Source organism: Xenopus laevis, chromosome 3L (genome assembly GCF_017654675.1).
Source record: "Xenopus laevis strain J_2021 chromosome 3L, Xenopus_laevis_v10.1, whole genome shotgun sequence".
NCBI lineage: Eukaryota > Metazoa > Chordata > Amphibia > Anura > Pipidae > Xenopus > Xenopus laevis.
Genome location: NC_054375.1, coordinates 140,635,732 through 140,656,311, shown reverse-complemented (window position 1 = coordinate 140,656,311; position 20,580 = coordinate 140,635,732). Strand labels below are relative to the sequence as shown.

At 41.3% G+C, this 20,580-nt stretch overlaps 1 protein-coding gene across 2 annotated transcripts; it reads right to left on the bottom strand.

Moving 5' to 3' along the window:
- Nucleotides 1–712: 712 nt before the first annotated feature.
- plpp5.L (phospholipid phosphatase 5 L homeolog) lies at nucleotides 713–17,437 on the bottom strand. 2 transcript variants are annotated; one of them, XM_018250923.2, is made up of 8 exons: nucleotides 17,376–17,437; nucleotides 15,932–16,095; nucleotides 14,106–14,214; nucleotides 11,253–11,343; nucleotides 8,364–8,427; nucleotides 5,879–6,003; nucleotides 5,499–5,669; nucleotides 713–4,914 (listed from the first exon to the last, which is right to left on the bottom strand). In XM_018250923.2, the coding sequence occupies exons 2-8, from the start codon at nucleotides 16,000–16,002 to the stop codon at nucleotides 4,745–4,747; spliced, it is 801 nt and encodes a 266-aa protein (XP_018106412.1). In that variant the 5' UTR covers nucleotides 16,003–16,095; nucleotides 17,376–17,437; the 3' UTR covers nucleotides 713–4,744.
- Between the last annotated feature and the right edge of the window lie 3,143 nt (nucleotides 17,438–20,580).

Sequence of the window (20,580 nt, the reverse complement as noted above, 5' to 3'; positions counted from 1 at the left end):
GGGAAAAGAATCCTACATGTTGACGGTCACATGTGGTTTCAGTGGCGTATTTACGCCTGGCTATTCTTTTTTAAAAACGCAACGTAAAAACGACACGTCTGGCCTTGCCCTTAGAATTGATACAATAGTTGCTAATACTCCAGAGATGCTGCTGAGAAATGGATCAACTAAATGTTGCAAAATTGTTCAGAGTCTGCGCCTGAATTACTGGGCAAATTTGACCTGTTTAGTTTCGCCAAAAATTTGCCGCCGGCGAAATGTCGCCGACGCCCATTAAAGTCTATGGGTGTCAAAAAAATTGACGCACGTCTTTTATGGGCGTCAATTCCGTGACGAAACAAGGCGAAAAAATTTGCCCATCCCTATTGCTGATCTGTCAGACTCAAACACCAGAGACACGAACATTCAACTTTAAACTTGGATTTTGGAAAAACAGTAAAAAATAAATATTATTATTTCTGGGGAATCATCTAAAAACAACTGAACTGAAAAAAGTCGCTGATCCCCTCTTTTTTTTATCTGGATGTACCTTTGAGCAGTGGAGTGGAGGAGATCGGCAAGAAATAAGGACCCAACAGACTCACTTTTTCAATTTTATATTTTTATATATGAACTGAAAGAAATGTTTGGAAGATGAACAACCCCTCTAATTCACTTGCACATCTCGTTGTTTTGGGAATGTGTAAGAATCACCGAAACCAGAGACAAAGACTAAGAAATTGCTTGAGTTTATTACCATGTTGGTTATTAAATCCTTTAGACATGAGAGCGGCTGTCACATGACTTATCTGTTCCTATGAACTGCGACTGCCTAAAATGTAGCGTCTGAACAAAGTCAGGAAATCCTGAAGCCCCTATGGGCCGACATTGAACATAAACGCAGTGATTACCCCCCCGTTTCCTGGGTCAGAACTTTCCTCATGTACAAATATTTTCTTGTCATTGTAATACTGGGAATGGCTAAGCGTTTATTGTAGGGATGCACCGAATCCCCCATTTTGGATTCGGCCGAATCCCTGAATCCATCTTGGAAGATTCAGCCGAATACCGAACCGAATCCTAATTTGCACATGCAAATGGCAGTAAAAATGAAAAAGTGGGAAAAAAATTGGTTTAATTCCTTGTTTAATAACAAAGTCATATGAAATCCTGCCCTCCCCACAATTTACATATGCAAATTAGGATTTGGTTCAGCCAGGCACAAGGATTCGGCCAAATCCTGGATTCGGTGCATCCCTAGTTTATTGACCTGGAACAGGACTAGAGACAGAACAGTCACAAATGTGAGTCTAGGAAAGAGCCGGCTCATTGGATGAAATGTCCGCAAAGATCTCTATAAAGGGTCCAACCCTCTCGAGCTTCATGTATATTTGTGTATAAAGGGTCCGGCAGGACACCGGGAAAAACCCAGTGGGCCCCGCCAGCCCAAACCAAGTCCTGAACCTCTTCTCTTGTCCCGTTCAATGTAATGAGAAAGGTGTGGGGGATGGAGGAGGATTGCGGCTTTGGTGGGGGGCCCGTAGGGGGATTTTGCAGCAGCGTCAGGAGGCTGGGGGGGGGCTTTACCTTACTAGGGTTGCCACCCGACCAGTATTTTGCCAAGGCCGGTATTACAAATTTACTGGCAATGTAGTTGCTTGTAATTTGTAATACACTTAAAAAAAGCCCCTAGCCCCCAATTCGCTCAGAACTTAGCTTTTTTTCAGGCTTCTGGCCATTGCGCGGGTTGCTCCGCCCCTTTTGCATCACTATGCATGGCTCTGCCCCCCTTTAGTTCCTGCCCCCACCGGCCGGTAACATTTAGAAAAGGTGGCAACCCTAGCACTTACAGAAGCCCCGGGCTCCCCAGTCCAACCCTGTTTGCAGCACACGGCTTGTCTTCTCCTCACTCTGGGTTTAGACAGATGAAAAAGTGACCCCTAGTGATGGTGCGGAGCATTGTCTGTACCCAGAGTGCACTTCCTAACAGGCCCAGACAAAAGGAACAGACATAGGCTGCCTGCAGTTCTACATTCAAGTATCGCTTGAAATGGTCGTTAGAGTTGATGGACACATCGTACATTTGAACAATACGATACCTTTGGCTGCTCTTAAGTCCATGCAGAGGACGGAGCCTTCTCTACCTCCAAGTAGATTAGTATTCGGCTGCCCTAGTGACGGTGCTAAGCAAAGATTGAAAATGATCACTTCTACCTATTTTTCACATTATCCAGTCATGAAATGATAATACGGCTGATCCAAAACATCACTATACAGGAAAGCACCAGACTCTGCTCTGAATCCCTCTCAACCCAAACCCCAGAAATGGAATTCCTATCTATCCAATGAACTACATCTGGGAGCTCAGTCTTATTGTTTTCTATAACAACTCCCAGCATGCCTCAGGAAATGCTTTGCACGTCCCACAGCGGACGTTTGTGGCTTCCAATGAAGGAGGAGGAATAACGGTCTGGGGCTGGTCTCCATGGTGCCACTAAAAGCAACACTTTAAGGCTACAGCATTCATTTACATTCCTGACAATTCCATGTTCCCTACGTTGTTGGGAATGGTTCGTTCCTACTGCAGCACAAAGTGAGGTCCATACAGGAGGGGTTTGCTAGGATGGACGTGGCACAACCCAACTGAGCGCTTGTTGGAAGAATTGGAACAATGACTGTGAGCCAGTCCTGATCCATGTCCAACCTCAGCACTGGCTGAATAGAAACAAATCCCCCCCAAATAACGTTCCACCAGCTCGTGGCAACCCTCCCAGAAGAGCAGAGGCTGGTGTAGAAGCAAAGGATGGAGTAAAATCATAGTAATCTCCTTGGATTTGGAATGAGTTGTTGGAGAGGCAGTGTCCGTGCTTCTACTGAGGATTGCTGGGAGTTGTATAAACAACTAGAGAGAGCTGGTAGAATAAATAACGGTAATATACGAGGTACTTAACATGTCACTACCTGTCCTTCAATCAGGGTAAACAGAACCTCTAATCACCGTCTGCACTTGATTAAGGGCGGGGAGATTAGTCACCTGTAGGGAGGGGCGAATTTGACCCGTTCCGGCGAAAATTCACAGGAATGCATTAAAGTCTATTGGCGACAGATTTTGTTGATGCGCAACATTTTATTCGCCCAATTGAGTCTATGGGGCTGATTCATTAAAGGTCGTTATTTATCAACGCACTGTTTTGTTCTTATTTAATGAACAATTCAAAGTATTTTCGCATGCGCTAATAAAGGTATCGCAAGCATAATTCTACATTTCTGCGCAGTGGTATTCTAATCGCATTGCGATAATTAGAGAATAAAATTAATCCTAACGCATTATTCACGGACATCTTTTAAGTGAAAAGCATAAAATAGTGCGATAATTACGGAAATGTAACACCTAGGAGTAGGCGTTAGTAAACGACATCAGATGGATTAATAGAGGGAAATGTAGGGCAGCAAATAAAGACCTTTATGAGGAACTGGAGACTTACCCACAGCCTCTAACACATTTTCATGATACTTTGAGAATCCACTACGTTCTGTGTCCTGGAATTAGATTGAGTTTCCCAGGGAAATAAATGACTAGAATAGTAAAAAGCGACTTCTACTCTGCCAGTGGCATCCGAATGTCTTAGGTGCTATAGATACACTAATAACGTGTGACTGTATCAAATGCCCTAAAAAATATCACACAAAATAACGCACGCTATAAAATACCGCACACAATTCAGCTAAAATGAACGTTAAAAGTGAGAACGATTCACTAAAAGTTTGTCTTTCTCAAAATATAAGAATTAGGGATGCACCAAAGCCTGGATTCGGTTCGGGATTCAGCCAGGATTCGTCCTTTTTCAGCAGGATTCAGCTTCAATCGAATCCTTCTTCCCAGCCAAACCGAATCCGCATATGCAATTAGGGGCGAGGAGGGAATTCGTGACTTTTTGTCACAAAACAAGGAAGTAAACAATGTTTTCCCCTTCCCACCCCTGATTTGCATATGCAAATTCGGATCAGTATTTGGCCGAATCTTTCACAAAGGATTCAGCCAAATAGTGGATTCAGTGCGTCCCTAATAAGAATTGATATCATTTTTACGCCATGCTATAAATAACACTCACTTTATCGACCTTTCGTGAATCAGCCCCTATGGGCGTCATTTCCGCAATAAAACTGGGCGAAAAAAATTTGCTCATCCCTAGTCACAATGTGATAAATCTACTGCGGCCAACTAATCTCCCCGAAATCCCTTCCCACCGGCACAAATGCAAATCGCCGGCGGGATGTCACGCGTGTCGTTTCAGGTTTCCGTGGTTTCCTCGTGAGGCGACTCGGGAAATCCGAAGCGATAGCTACAGACATATCACACAAGGCTACAGTTCCCCTTACAGTACTGGAGGGAACAAATTAAAGATTTCCTTTGTATAAAATTCTCTATGTTGTGGAATGTAACAATTAATACGGAAAAAAAAAATAAAAATGAAAGTAATAATTCCCAGTGTACAATTAAAAAGCAGCCACATTGGGCAGAGGCTTCAGTTCCGGGGGAGACGCCCCCAGCAGCCTGTGGACATTGTGCAGATGTATAAAATCATGGTTTCTCCTTCACAAAACTACTTTCCCTTTTTCACAGAAACAAAGAGCTATAGGTGACCAGCCAATCTGCAGCTCTCAAGGCCCGTGTGCTGTTTGGGAATATAATCCATGGTGAGCGGCGAGGAGCTGGCAGACTGAAGTGCTGAGGTAGCAATCTAAATGTATGGGCCCCCCGTGATTAAACATCCAGACTGTATCCAGGGGTGCTGAGCTTCCTTTCCTGGGCCCCCGACATGCGCCCTTTGTTCCTGTACGGTTGGTGACAGTCCCGCTCCACTAGGGAAGGGTAATACTGTCTGTAGCAAAGGAACGCAAAGAAAAGTCCTATGAAGGCTCCAACCACCACATCTGAAATGAGAGAGAGAGAATTATTGGATGGGATCCATCAAAACACTCAGCCCCTCCTACTTCAGTCAACCATTAGTACGTTATAGAATTGCTACTTTTAAGCAACATTTATTTTCTATAGTTTTTAAATCATTTGCCAATTTCTTCCAGCTTGCAAATTGGGGTCACTGACCCCCCCTCTAAAAACAAATGCTCTGTAAGGCTACACATTTATTGTTATTGCTACTTTTTATTACTCATCTTTATATTCAGGCCTCTCCTATTCATATTCAAATCAGGTTGCTGGGGTAATTCAGATCCTAGCAACCAGATTGTTGAAATTACAAACTGGAGAGCTGCTGAATAAAAAGCTAAATAACTAAAAAAAAACATAATAAAAAATTATAATCAATTGCAAATTGTCTCAGAATATCACTCTCTACATCATACTAAAAGTTAATTTAAAGGTAAACAGCCCCTATAAATAGCATTTAACTTTGAAATTCCTGCAAAACCTTTAAACAATAGGAGAACCATAGGAAAGCTCTGAAGAGAGGCTTGAATTCCCTCCCCTCCTGAAGCCCAATTAAAGGAGGCCGACTCACCCTGCCAGTGGTGCTTGTAGTCGCAGGTCCTGGATAGAGCAATGGCGATTGCACAGAGCAGAGGGATCAAGGAGGCGCAGAGTCTCCAGGAATGGCCACGGCCACACGGAGAGAAACATCGGAGCTTGCCAGCCAGGTACAGGGCAGTAAAGCCCAAGCCCGCAAATGCAACTATATCAGAAAGAAGGGGAAAGAGGAATCATTGAGTCTAAAAAGCATGGAAGAGACAGAGATAATGGCTAAGGAATGGAATAAAAGGGGAAAGAGGAATAATTCAGTGTGAGAAGCTTGGAAGAGACAGAGATAATGGCTAAGCAATGGAATACACAGGAGCAAGAATAGAAGGAACGGGACAACAGGAACGCTGGAAATAAACGCACAAGAAGAATGACCACTGGGGAAACTCTTCCTTCCTTCAATCACCAGCTCTGGGTCTCCGGTGCAATGAAGCCCTGGAGATTCCTGGCCGTCTGGGAAGCAGCGGAACAGGAAGTCTGGACGAGGTCTAGAAGAAAGAAATATCATCCTTATCACTCTATAGTCACGCAATGAGCCGTCACAGCCCAATTTGTGGTCAGCATGAACATCTAAATGCCAAAATATAACCGAATTCCTTATGAAATGAGCCACAGACACAAGTGGATGAGCTGCCTGTACTGCACATTAGCATTGGCTGCTGTTTGGAGGTCAGCTCTGTCAACAACCACAAGTGGAATTTATGAAATAAAACAAGAGGTTTTCTGAATTCAATGGGGTGCTGAGTCCCTGATCACATTAAAAAGGTAAAATATTCCACTTTTTATGTAAAAGCAAAGCAAACTGTCTCTGGATGAGTTTTCTCTTTATTAAGATGTATACTGGCCCCTACTAACATCTGTTTCTTCTCTCCGATTCTCTTACTGTGCGTCATATCAAGTCTTGCCTAGCGGCATCTAGTGGCCATTTATTGGAACTGCAGCCTATGTTTGGAGTTGGAATTAATAATCAGCCCTGTAGCATCAGCTTATATTACAGGGGAAGCTCATTTTCTGCTGGATAATTAGTGACGAGCCCTAAGCTTAGCTTCTCAACAGCCAATCAGAGCCCACTGAGCATGTGAGTGTCACAGACACTTTCCAAGATGGTGACCCCCTGTGACAAGTCTGAAGTCCTGGATCATTGCTGCTATTGACAAGCTGAAACTTTAGCCTCGTGCAATAAGTTCACTAGATAAAATGTCATTTTTAACCCTATTCATTTAGTTCCCCTTTAAAGGGGTAGATCTCCTTACAGTTAACTTGTCATATGTTATAGAATGGCTAATTCTAAGCAACTTTTCAATTGGTCTCCAATATTTTTTTTATATTTAATTTTTTAAGTTATTTACCTTCTTTCTAGTTTTAAAAAAAACAAACAAACGTTCTGTAAGGCTACATATGTATAGTTATCGGAACTTGTAATTACTCTTCTTTCTATTCAGGTCCTCTTCTTTTCATATCCCAGTCTTTTAATAAAATCATGGTATTCATGGTTGCCAAGGGAATTTGGACCCTAGCAGCCCAATTGCTCAAATTGCAAACTGGAGAGCTGCTGAATAAAAAGCTAAATAACTCAAAAACCATGAATAAAAAAAATGAAAACCAATTGCAAATGGACTCAGAATATCACTCTCTACATCATACTAAACTTTAACTCAAATACTACTAATATATATTAAAGGGGAACTATCATGAAAATTTAATATAAGCTTCAGCACACTGAAATAAGAAACTTTCTAAATACAATCAATGAAATCTCTCTAAATGATGCATTGTTTCTGAAATAATCAAGTTTATCTTCACTTTTCCTCTCTCGTCATCTGTTTCTCTTCATTCTGTCTTCATTCAGCAGTTGGGTGTCAGATATTCACTGGCAGTTAGATCCAATATATCTTATAGGGGGGCTCCTTTCCTAGCAATAGGTTTAAATAAAAAAGCATTCAGTGTTGAGTGCAATGAATTTGAAGGGGTTGAATTACCCAGAAAAAAGGGGGGTCCAGGTTTTCAAGCCCCAGACCTTAAGCTGGGGGAAGCAAAAATTGCAAAAAAAGACAATTAAAGGGCTAACACCCGCTCCTCGAGTTTGATGTAGTTAAAATGTATTAATTTATTAAGCAAAAAACATTACAAAGCCTCCTTTCCTAGCAGATGTATTAGAGCTCATTCATTTAACGGATTCCAGTACAAACAAAATGTAACAAAATAACTGCCCTTTGCACAAATCCTGCATGTAGAGAGACATGATGTCTGGTGATTTTAATAGAGTGAGCTGTAATACATTTTCTAGGCAAAAGGAGCCCCCCTATAAGATATATTGGATCTGTCAATGAATATCTGACACCCAACTGCTGCATGAAGACAGAATGAAGAGAAACAGATGCTGAGAGAGGGATAGTGAAGATAAACTTTTTTTTCAAAAACGATGCAGAATGTTTAATTGCGTTTTTTATTTCCATATGCTGAAGCGGATATTAATTTTTCATTTTCGCAATAGTTCCCCTTTAAGTTGGCAGTGAATGTCACACTGTGTATATACAGTGATTCATGGTCCCATGGTTGAGGCAACGTAAGTGAATTTATCATTTCTGTGGTGGGGCCCCAGCCTCTCATATTGGTTTGCAACCACTGAGGACATACAGTATATCGCATTTCTGTCGTGGAGCTACTTACACACTGAGCAGAGAGAACCAGACGGGATTCCTTTTATCTCACAGTAGCCGAAATCACCCAACTCCCAATTATTATTGAATTAAACAAAGATCTCAGCAGCTGCCAGGACAAGTCCTCTTCCAAAATGCCTGAGCCAATCAGATGTGTGTATAGAGGAGTGGTCTTGTGTCCCACCTACCTGCCAACAATGAGTTTCACTGTGTTGGTGAAGATGCCATTCAGGGCAAGAGAGAGACTGGCAGCTGGAGAGAGAGAAGGGAGGGAAAGAATTATTATGGTGTATCCAGTGTCGGACTGGGATACCAGGAAAACTCCCGATGGGCCCAAATATCAGTGGGCCTCCTGCCTCTAAACATTTGGGCTGTTTCATGGTCATTACCTACTTCTGTACAGGAACAGATAATAATAGATAATAATTAAAGGGCATGTAAAGGCAAAAAAATAAAATTCCATTTTTACTTTCTTTAATGAAAAAGAAACCTATCTCCAATATACTTTAATTAAAAAATGTGTACCGTTTTTATAAGAAACCTGACTGTATGCAGTGAAATTCTCCCTTCATTTACTGCTGTGGATAGGAATTGTCAGACGGTCCCTAACTGCTGAGCAGGGAAACAATCATACTTATGAACAGCAGGGGGAGCCCCCGCCTTACTTCCCAGCCATGCAGAACTCATCAGCTTTGTTTATGACGATCCCTAAGCAGCCCAGACCACACTGAGCATGTGCACAGTCTTAGTCTTGCAAAGATGTATAACAAAGTTACAAGATGGTGACCCCCTGTAGCCAACTTTGAAAGCATAAATTATTGGTTTGATTAGGCTCGTGGTGCAATAAATTCATGTTTATATTTAGTATACAAAATACAGCATTTCTAGCCTTATTCTATTTTAGACTTTACTTGCCCTTTAATAGAATAGAAAGAAAAGGGACTTGAAGTATAGAGGTTGAGTGAGGAGAGGAAGAGGAGAAATAGTTTGGAGAGTGGGCCAATGGACTAACATTTTGTGGTGGGCCCTTGAGATGCCAGTCCGACACTGGGTGTATCAGTCGTTGGCCTTCTAGCAAAGTCTTTAGTACTGTTATGTATGAGAGGGTGGTTCTTACACAGGTGGTTCACCTTTGAGTTAACTTTTAGTATGTTACAGAATGGCTAATTCTAAGCAACTTTTCAATTGGCCTTCATTTTTTTTTTATTTATGATTTTTGCCTTCTTCCGATTCTATCCAGCTTTCCAATGGGGGTCACTGACCCCATCTAAAAAAAACAAATGCTCTGTAAGGCTGCACGTGTATTGTTATTACTAATTTTTATTACTCGTCTTTCCTCTCCCAATTCATATTCCAGTCTCTTATTCAAACCAATGTTGATGACTAAACTTGCAAACTGGAGAGCTGCTGAATAATAAAAAACTAAACAACTCAACAACCACAAATAAAAAATAAAAACCAACTGCAAATTGTCACAAATTATGACTCTCTACATCATTCTAAGAGTTAAAGGGGTGGTTCACCTTCAAACAACTAGTTGTTATCAGATCACCAGAAATAATGACTTTTTCCAGTGACTTTCTATTTTCTATGTGTCCCTCTGCTCCAGAGAACTAAACCAGAAAACCAAATCTGGGGAGATCTGCCATGTTTTATATACGCACCAGCCTAAAGGTTCACAATCCCTACAACACAATCGATTTAGGCCTTTAAAGTTCTGCACAGAGATCACCATCCTGGGTTTTGTCAGGAGTGTCAGTGACACTGCACATGCTCAGTGGGCTCTGGGCTGCTAATGAGAAGCTGATCAGGCAGAATATGAGCTTCCTCTGATACTACTAAGCTGATTATTAAATTATGATGCAAATTACATCAGTTTCAGATCTACCATGTAATGAGAATCTGTTAATTACTAATCAGCCTTATATTGTGACATTTCTATTCTATGTGTACTGTATATTGTGAGTGGGTCCATAAAGGAGAAACAAACCCTTAATAAAAAAAAAACAAAAAAAAAAAACACACACAACATACATAGAACCCCTCCCCCCCAGCCTAGCTGCCCCCCGGGCGAATGCCCCTAATAGCGGCCATAGACGCACAGATAATATCTTACAAAACGAATTTTCGTGCGATATTCAGTGCGTGTATGGTGGGAAAAGAGCCGGAAGACTTGGATATCAGTAGGCTCGCCGATTGGGCTGGACGGAAAATTTTGATTGAAGTCACTCAAACGTCGGCCATTGTTATTGCTGAATCGTCAGATACAGGTAGAATTTTAATGTTTCTATTTGTATATCAGACGATTCAGCTCTACAGGTGTGAATTGAAACGAACGATCTTTCTTGGAAAGAACTTTTCCAGGAAAGATCGTAATGGTTACGTCTATGGCCACCTTAAGTCTTTACTTACCCCTCCGTGCAGATTCTGTCCAGCGGAGTTCACGGGTGCAATCTTCAGTCGCTTTGGCAATTTTCGTGAGTTTCAACGCATGCACAGTTGTTGCGAAACAGAAAATTGCTCCAACTGCGCATGCACCGGTCTCATTCTGAAGATTACCGAAGAGAAGAAGATGTGTCCGCTGGACAGAATCTGCACGGAGGGGTAAGTAAAGAGTTAGGGGCATTTGCCCGGAGGGAGGGGGGGTCTATGTAGGGTAGGGTTTTTTTTATGAAGGGTTTGTTTCTTCTTTAAGCTCAGTAAGTGACAGCAGCACTGAGCATGTGCAGTGAATCAGCAGAAAAGAAGATGGGGAGCTACTGGGGCATCTTTGGAGACACAGATCTTTATTGCTAAAGGGCTGTGGTTGCCTTGGGCTGGTACAGAAGCACAAAACACAATGTACAACATTTCTAGCTACTTCTTTGTTTTTCTTTAACTTCCTGCCATTCCAATAGTTTGTTCTTTCTGCTCCAATGAAGCACAGAAAAAAGAGCTTATTGTGTGTCGCACCTGTGTGACCTGCCCGATCAGCTGGAAACTGTACAAGGTGAGGGGGGTGTGAGACTGTAGGGAAAGGATCAGGAATATGTACATGTGACACGAGACAGAACATAAAATAAATATATTTGCATTACCGAGGCCGGCCTCCCTTGAATCAGTGCCGTCTGCTTTCCAGAATAACCTCGCCAGAGCCACCACTGAGAGAGGGGTTAGGAAGGAGATGAGCTGGTGCAAAAACACAAGAGCAATACATTAAACCATCGGCAAAGCCACCAAACCAAACAAGTACTTGCACTTTACACATGTGACTGTGGGAGAGGCGGAGTCATGTGTTCAGTGGGAGTGGATGATCTAACAGTATATTACACTAGTTGGGCGTCACCAGGATGGAGGGGTTTTATTAGTTGTGTCTGTTACTCCCTTACCCTGTAAGGATACAGTTCCTGTTTCAAAAGAACAATAACGCCATGAACGTCATGAAAATGGTTTAAATTAATGAAAATATAATGCAGTGTTGCCCTGCACTGGTAAAACTGATGTGTTTGCTTCAGAAACACTACTGTAGTTTATATAAACAAGCTGCTGTGTAGCCATGGGGGCAGCCATTCAAGCACAGGATACACAGTAGATAACAGATAAGTACTACTATAGTTTATATAAACAAGCTGATGTGTAGCCATGGGGGCAGCCATTCAAGCACAGGAAACACAGTAGATAACAGATAAGTACTACTATAGTTTATATAAACAAGCTGCTGTGTAGCAATGGGGGCAGCCATTCAAAGGAGAAAAGGCTCCAGTTACACAGCAGATAACAGATAAGCTCTGTAGTATACAATGGGATTCTTCAGAGCTTATCTGCTGTGTATCCTGAGCCTTTTCTCCTTTGAATGGCTGCCCCCATTGCTACACAGCAGCTTATTTATATAAACAATAGTAGAGTTTCTGAAGAAAACACAGCAGTTTTACCAGTGCAGGGCAACACTGCATTATATTTTCATTAATTTAAACCATTTTCATTATGTGGCGTTACTGTTCCTTTAACTACTTCTGCTAATTATTTAGAGGGCAAAAGAGAGTCCTGTACATATTAAAGGGGATATTTACCTCTTGGAAGCAAACGGCTTTGCAAACAAACACCATTACCCAATATAATGCTTTAAACACACAAAAAAAAAAAGCTTCCTTTATATTATTTTAGTTGTTAAACATGCCCCTACTCAATCCTGCCAGATCATCTATGAGGGCTAAAGCATTACAAATGGCAGCACAGCGGAGTCAGGTTGTTTGGAGAAGACTCCACGAGCCTTAACCTTATAAAGTGCCAGACATAATAATGAAGGGGATTAGTCGTTACACAGTTAGTTTTGGAAATGTTCCAATAGCACAAGGCACCACTAATACACACAATAGATATAGAGACAGACAGACAGACAGACATAGATCAAACATGCACAAACAAAAAAATATGCAGGTGCAACATTGGGGATATGTATATATGAATTTATTAGATGTAGATATTAAAGGGGTTGTTCACCTTTAACTTTCAGTATGATGCAGAGAGTGATATTCTGAAACAATTTGCAATTGTTCATTATGATTTGTGTTTTTTTGAGTTATTTAGCTTTTTATTCAGCAGCTCTCCAGTTTGCAGTGTCAGCCATCTGATTGCTAGGGTCCACATTACCCTAGCAACCATGCACTGATTCGTACAAGAGACTGGGATATGAAAGGCCTGAATAGAAAGAGGAGTAATAAAAAGTGGCAACAACTATACATTTGTAGCGTTTGGTTTTTTCATGAAAGCTGAAAAGAGTCAGAAGGCAAATAATTAAAAAAATAATGAAGACCAATTGAAAAGTTGCTTAGAATTGGACGTTCTAGAACATACTAAAAGTTTTTTTTATAAGGCATAAATACAATCGCACACACGTCAGCCCATGAGAGATCCCACGAAGAAGACCATTAAAGGGTAAATAATATGAAGCTAAAAATGTATACATCCACTACTCAGTGTCAATACCCTACACAGTACAGCACAGTCTATGTTGCCTTATTCTACCATCAGGTGTCCCCCAATTCTTTCCATTCCGTCAACATTCCCTTCTCCTAATTCCCAGCTTTAGTTATGAACCCGTTTCCCAATCAAAATCCAGTCAAGTCTGTAGAGTTACAAAGGCTTTACTACTAGTCCTGGGCCTCTTATACCCCACACTCCATGTTTGGCTAAAGCTGAAAGTACAGGTATGGGACCGGTTATCCAGAATGATCGGGACCTGGGGTTTTCCGGATAACAGATCTTTCCGTAATTTGGATCTTCATATCTTAAGGGGTAGATTTATCAAGGCATACTTCGACCATCGAATAGGATACTACAGCTTAGAATTTACTTCGATTCGAAGTAAAAATCTTTCGACTATTTGCCCATTCGATAATCGAAGTTAAGACTATCTCTTTAAAAAAAAAAACGTTGACTTCAATACTTCGCCAACTTTAACCTGCCGAATTGCTGTTTAGCCTATGGGGACCTTCTGTGTGTTTTGCCAAGTTTTTTTTCGAAGGATTTTTTGGGAAAATCGTTCAAATCGTAGTACAATGGTACCATTTATAAAATCCTTCCGACTTCGAATGTTGGAGGATTCTATTCAATGGTCGAATTTCGAAGTTTTTTTCTACTTCGAAATTCGACCCTTGATAAATCTGCCCCCTCGTCTACTAGAAAATCCTGTAAACATTAAATAAACCCAATAGGCTGGTTTTGCTTCCAATAAGGATTAATTATTTCTTAGTTTGGGTCAAGTACATGGTGCCGTTTTATTATTACAGAGAAAAAGGAAATAGTTTTTAAAAATTTGGATAAAATGGAGTTTATGGGAGACGGCCTTTCCATAATTGAGAGCTTTCTGGATAACAGGTTTCTGAAGAACAGATCCCATACCTGTAGAAGAAGACGAAGCAATGGCAAGCGCAGACAAAGTAAATACATACAAACATGCTGTTGGTGGGGATCCGGTCGGATACAACATACGGGTTCCTATAGAGCCACATCTCTTCCGGCTGAATCACTCGCTCAAACGGATGCATTGTTTCTGAGATCCTGCACATGAGAGGAACGTTCTATTAATTCATCTTCTCTTCTTCCACATCACTAACTGCCCCTCCTGTGATCAGACACAACTGGAAGGCACTGTGCTTAAAGGGGATGTTCACCTTTAAAAGGCCAGTAACATTAAAAAATTATAAATAATAATTATAAAATAATATTATTATTATTTTAAAATAATAAAATTTGTTTCTACTTAAAGGGATACTGTCATGTGAAAAAATTTTTTTTTTCCAAAATGAATCAGTTAATAGTGCTGCTCCAGCAGAATTCTGCACTGAAATCCATTTCTCAAAAGAGCAAACAGATTTTTTTATATTCAATTTTGAAATCTGACATGGGGCTAGACATTTTGTCAATTTCCCAGCTGCCCCATGTCATGTGACTTGGATTTCAGTGCAGAATTCTGCTGGAGTAGCACTATTAACTGATGTGTTTTGAAAAAAAAATGTTTTCCGATGACAGGATCCCTTTAAAGAAAAAAAACACCAAGGCAGTTTTAACTTACAATTCGCAAAGTCTTTATTAAGAAATGACTTACCGATCGTCCGCTTGCGCTGCTCTTCAGAAACGGCAACGGGGCGACGACCCACTGTGCGGCGCTCTATATCTCCTCCCTGGCTTATCTCCTATAATTAAGGCAAGGAGGAGAAATCGAGTGCCGCACAATGGATCGTCGCCCTGTCACCATTTCTGAAGAGCAGCGCAAGCAGAGAATCAGTAAGTCATTTCTTAATAAGAACTTTGCGAGTTAAAAATGTCTTTTTTTTTTTTTTTTTCTTGAAGTAAAAATTTATTTTTTTTAAAAAAAAAAAATTTATGTTACTGGTCATTTAAATTAACTTTTAGTATGATGTAGAGCAGTGATCCCCAACCAGTGGCTCGTGAGTAACATGTTGCTCTCCAACCCCTTGGATGTTGCTCCCAGTGGCCTCAAAGCAGATGCTTATTTTTGGATTCCTGGCTTGGAAGCAAGTTTTGGTTGTATAAAAACCAGGTGCACTGACAAACAGAACCTCCTGTAGGCTGCCATTCTAAATAGGGGCTACCAAATAGCCAATCACAGCCCTTATTTGGCAACCCCAGGAACTTTTTTCATGCTTTTGTTGCTCTCCAACTTATTTTTACATTTGAATGTGGCTCACGGGTAAAAAGGTTGGGGACCCCTGATGTAGAGAGGGATATTCTGAGACACGTTAGTTACAATTGGTTTTCATTTTTTATTATTTCTGGTTTTTGAGTTATTTCACTTTTTATTCAGCAGCTCTCCAGTTTGTGATTTCAGCAGTTTGGTTGCTAGAGTCTAAATGACCCTAGCAACATGCACTGATTTAAATAAGAGACGGGAATATAAATAGGAGAGGCCTGAATAGAAAGATCAGTAATAAAAAGTAGCAATAACAATAAATGTGTAGCCTTACAGAGCATTTGATTTTTAGATGGGGTCAGTGACCCCCCAAAGCTCGAAAGAGTCAGAAGAAGAAGGGAAATAATTCAAAAACTATAAAAAAAATGACCAATTGAAATGTTGCTTAGGATTGGCCATACTAGAACATACTTAAAGTCAACTCAAAGGTAAAACACCCCTTTAACTATGGGTCAGGTCCCAACATTGGATCCCTATTTAGTTTACTGTGGGTTTCCATCACCCCCCTAGTAAAGCTGCATGGGGATGAAATAAGGTGCATAATTCACTTTAAGCCAAACTCACAGGAATATTCCGAAGAGCAAGAGACGGATAATGAATTCTGCTGCAAATCCTTCCAGGATCCGCTTGTCCATGTTGCTCCGAAGCTCAGGCACCTGGGAATTGATGTGACACAGAGGCTCAGGGTAATCACATGAACTGGGAGGTTATTCATGGAAAATCCTTTTCTACAATAGAGACAGGCGGCTTTAAGTTCTCCAGAACTATAATAACCCAGCGCTTTATCTACTCATCAGCCTCCACAGCAATAGGCTTAAAGGAGAACTAAACCCTAAAAATGAATATGGCTATAAATGCCATATTTTATATACTGAACTTATAGCACCAGCCTAAAGTTTGAGCTTGTCAATAGCAGCAATGATCCAGGACTTCAAACTTGTCACAGGGGGTCACCATCTTGGAAAGTGTCTGTGACACTCACATGCTCAGTGGGCTCTGATTGGCTGTTGAGAAGCTAAGCTTAGGGGTCGTCACTAATTATCCAGCAGAAAATGAGCTTCCCCTGTAATATAAGCTGATGCTACAGGTTTGCTGATTATTAAATTCTGATGCTAATTGCACTGGTTTCTGTGCTGCCATGTAGTAATTATCTGTATTAATTACTAATCAACCTTATATTGTGACATTTCTATTCTATGTGTACTGTATATTGTGAGTGGGTCCCTAAGCTCAGTAAGTGACAGCAGCACAGAGCATGTGCAGTGAATTAGCAGAAAAGAAGATGAGGAGCTACTGGGGCATCTTTGGAGACACAGATCTTTACTGCTAAAGGGCTGTGGTTGCCTTGGGCTGGTACAAAAACATAATGTACAACATTTCTAGCTTTAGTTCTCCTCTTAACAGCCTCTCAGACAGGGTCGGACTGGGGCATCTGGAGCCCATTGGACTGACTTTAAGGGCCGTTCTCCTCCTGGCGTCTTCCCTTTCAGGAGGAGACCCTTTTAAATAAGCCCTGGATGCCCCCCATGACGTCAGCCCAGGATCCAAGAAACTCCTACTTATCTGTAAGCCAGAGACACAGGAAAGGAAGGAGCTTGTTTATAGACTCAATGGATTCCCTGGGTAGAAAGGATTTTAAAGGCAGAATGAAGTGACAATATAATGTCTCTATATAAAGGCTGTTGGGAGATTTTTGCTTTCTGACAGGGGAATGTTCCAAGCCATAATGACAGGACAACTAGCAGTAGCCAGAACTACAACTCCCACAATGCACTGGGATCTGCAATACCCTTGGACTTGCGGGGCTGCTAATAGCAACTTGTGGGGCAAGTGTCAGAGAAGAGGGGGCTCATTGGATAAGAATAACCCTGAATACAGAGCCAATGACAAGTAACCCTACACACGGGCACTGAGACAATAATCTCAGACCCCCCTATACTCTATTGGTATCACCCAGGCCGGTATAAAGCACAGTCCCCTATGCATAGTCAGTACGAGCGCTCCTCACCTCTGCTTACGTGGCGCTTCCACGGCGCTCTCTCAGCTATTGGCTTTATCCTCCTCTTATATACAATACTTCATCCGGGCCACTGAGCGGCAGGAGAGGAAAGAGAAGCCACAGGCGCAGCCGCTTACAACAGCGCCATCTAGTGGCGTCATATGGAAATGCGGCTGTTAGAGGCAGCTGTGGAGTCTGTGCTGGAAACAAGCTGAGCTCTTGTGACTTGCACTTTGTACAGGTATGTTATGTGTCTATTCATGTATCACATTGTGTATATATATCTATATCAGCTGTAACTGAGCACAAATGCTGCTGCACTTATCATTGGGATCATCACACAAGCCATTGCCTAACATTTGAAAAATTAAAAGAGATTGAAAAAGTTGTGCCAAGCGGAGTGGTGTTTATTTATTTATTTATTTATTTACAGTTTTGCTCATGAAAGTGAACTGCCCTTTAATCTGCTAGTCTCATTTCTCCCAAGGGACCTGCTTATCTTAAATAGTTACTATTGTTTCTTTGCTAATCTTAAATTGTTACAAAAGTGCAGCCGCTGACTGTTCTGGGCTCTCTGCCAAAAAGGCTCTTATTTTAATTAAGTTACAGAAACGTTATATATATATATATATATATATATATAGACACAAACACTCGCACTCTGATCCAGTCTTGGAGATACTGTGGGTGCTGGGTCAAACTTCAGCATACAATCATTGGATAAGGACCCACACTCCAATGTTTCGTGAAAAAAAGGTTTTTATTTGCTGAAATAAAAACCTTTTTTTCACGAAACATTGGAGTGCGGGTCCTTATCCAATGATTATATATATATATATATATATATATATATATATATATATATATATATATATATATATATATATATATATATATATATATAATAAAGTTGAAGTGTCTCTGCGTCCAGTCCCTGTGTCCGTGGGATTGCGCTACTGCGCATGTGCCCCACGGACCGTCTCTGGCGAATGTTTGACTACATATGTTCTAGCGCCCGTTAATTTAACGGGCTTAATGTCTAGTATATATATATTCCTGGCTGTTCAGTGCAGGGGATGAAAGAGAAAGTCGGGACATTCAGTAAGAAACCCGGGACTGCAGGCTGAGCTGTCACATAATCGGGACTGTCCCACAGAAAACAGGACAGTTGGGAGGTGTGCAGAAGGTTTATTTGAGCCAGAGATTTGGTTGTAGCGGCAGGGGCAGTTTGTTTGACTTTAGCAAGGTCCAGGGACATCATCAGTAATCCACCTGGTGCCCCATGCTGCTAAGTCAACAAGCCCCTCAGGGAGTAGGTTCAGGTTTGCACCCAGACAGCCAGGTTTTCGGAAGAGCAGTCCAAGTGAAAACTGCCTGTCTGCAATTCCAAATTAGCAAATCTGGATTAGAGTTTTAAAATGAAAGGTGCGACCCCTCACAGAGCATTACCCGCCCCTGATGTCACCAGGCTCACCCCCTGTCCTGTCCGTAGGGGCAAAAGTTGGCAACCCTGTGGGGGGAACCCAATTATTATTCAATTTGAAGATATAAGAAACAGACCAGGAACAGGCAGTACTTTAGTCTGCAAACACCCTTTTATTGGTGTATTTTCACTCACGACATGTTTCGGGAGCCAGTCCCTTTTTCAAGTGAAGAACAAAAGCAATTACCACACGTTAAGTAACCATTGTAACCCCACCCCTTTGGTGTTCCAGGTGATACATTGTGACATCATGGATAACTCCATTCCTTTGTTGCATGAAAAAATATATCCCAATAACAGGAATACCATCTCAAAAATGATGTGAAAAAATCCCATAAAAATAGTCCATAAATAACAGTCCAACCTGTTGGAATTAATACAATTAAATACTTTAAATACTTAAGAAACTGCGCCAAGCCTATCAAAAGTAAAAACATATGAGCACTACAAATGAATGTCTGCCCATAGGCAGGGATCACCCTCGCATGTCGCTCACTGCTATTTTATATAGACTAACTAGTCTCAATAAACAATTTCTCTACACTTACTTTTGCAGTGTTCTCTTTTTATTTCTGTGACCTGCATAAAACAAAGATACATTAATTATTCGTTACAGAAAACATTTGTAACTAAGTTTATCATTAAACCCTTTTGGTTTCATTGTATCAAGCTGCCTAATCCATTTATTTTCTTTCTGAAGTAACAACTTTACTCTATCCCCCCCTCTGGGAGGTAGTTCAACCTTATCCAGGACTCTCCATCTTAGTTGTGAAATATGGTGCTTAGCTTCAAAAAAATGTTTGGCTAGTAGCGACTCATTTGGTTTTTGGGGGTCAAAATTTCTTATATAACCTTTATGTTCTCCTATACGCACTTTGACTGGTCTAGTGGTTTGTCCCACATGTGCATACCCACACGGGCATTTAATTAAATATACCACATGTGTACTTTCACAGGTAGCATATGTTCTTACTGGTATGTTGAACCCTTTGAAAGGGTGTGCCACTTGGTCCCCTTTTATGATAGAATTACACAGCCCACAATTTAAACAGGGGAACGTTCCCATTTTTGGTTTACTAAAGCATTTCATAGTCTTATTTTTCACCCTGAAATCAGAACTGCATAAGTTATCTCTGAGTGTCCTACCTCTTTTATATGAAAAGAGAGGTTTGTCTTTAAATAGATGTCCATACGTCATATCACTTTGCAACTATTTGCAATTATTAGTCCACTGGGCACCTTCCAACAAGTAAAATGGTTCCACAGTGGGGCCCCTTATCTGACCTGGCAACTCCTGCCAAACCCCCACCCACCCTTCTTTTGGAACCAACCAATCACGCTTTTCAATCTCAGAGACCACCTCAGACATGGAGCCCCTGACTACTGTACATCCAGTGTGGGGCAGGGATGCCAGGGGCCCACCAGAAAATCTTAGGCTGAGGGCCCACTTTCCAACCTATTATACCTCCTCGCTCAACCTCTTTATTTTCCTAGTCTCTTTTCTCTACATACTATTCTCTGTTCTTCCATTATTAAGCCTCTTTGTTCCCATAAAGAAATAGAGAATGACCATGAAATAGGCCAAATGTTTAGAAGCAAGAGGCACAGTGACACCTGGGCCCACCGGGAGTTTTCCTGGTATCCCTGTGGGCCAGTCCAACACAGTGTACAGCCATGATGGGGGTCTGAGAAGATCCCTGCCAATAGAATACAATGTCGTACCTTCTGCAG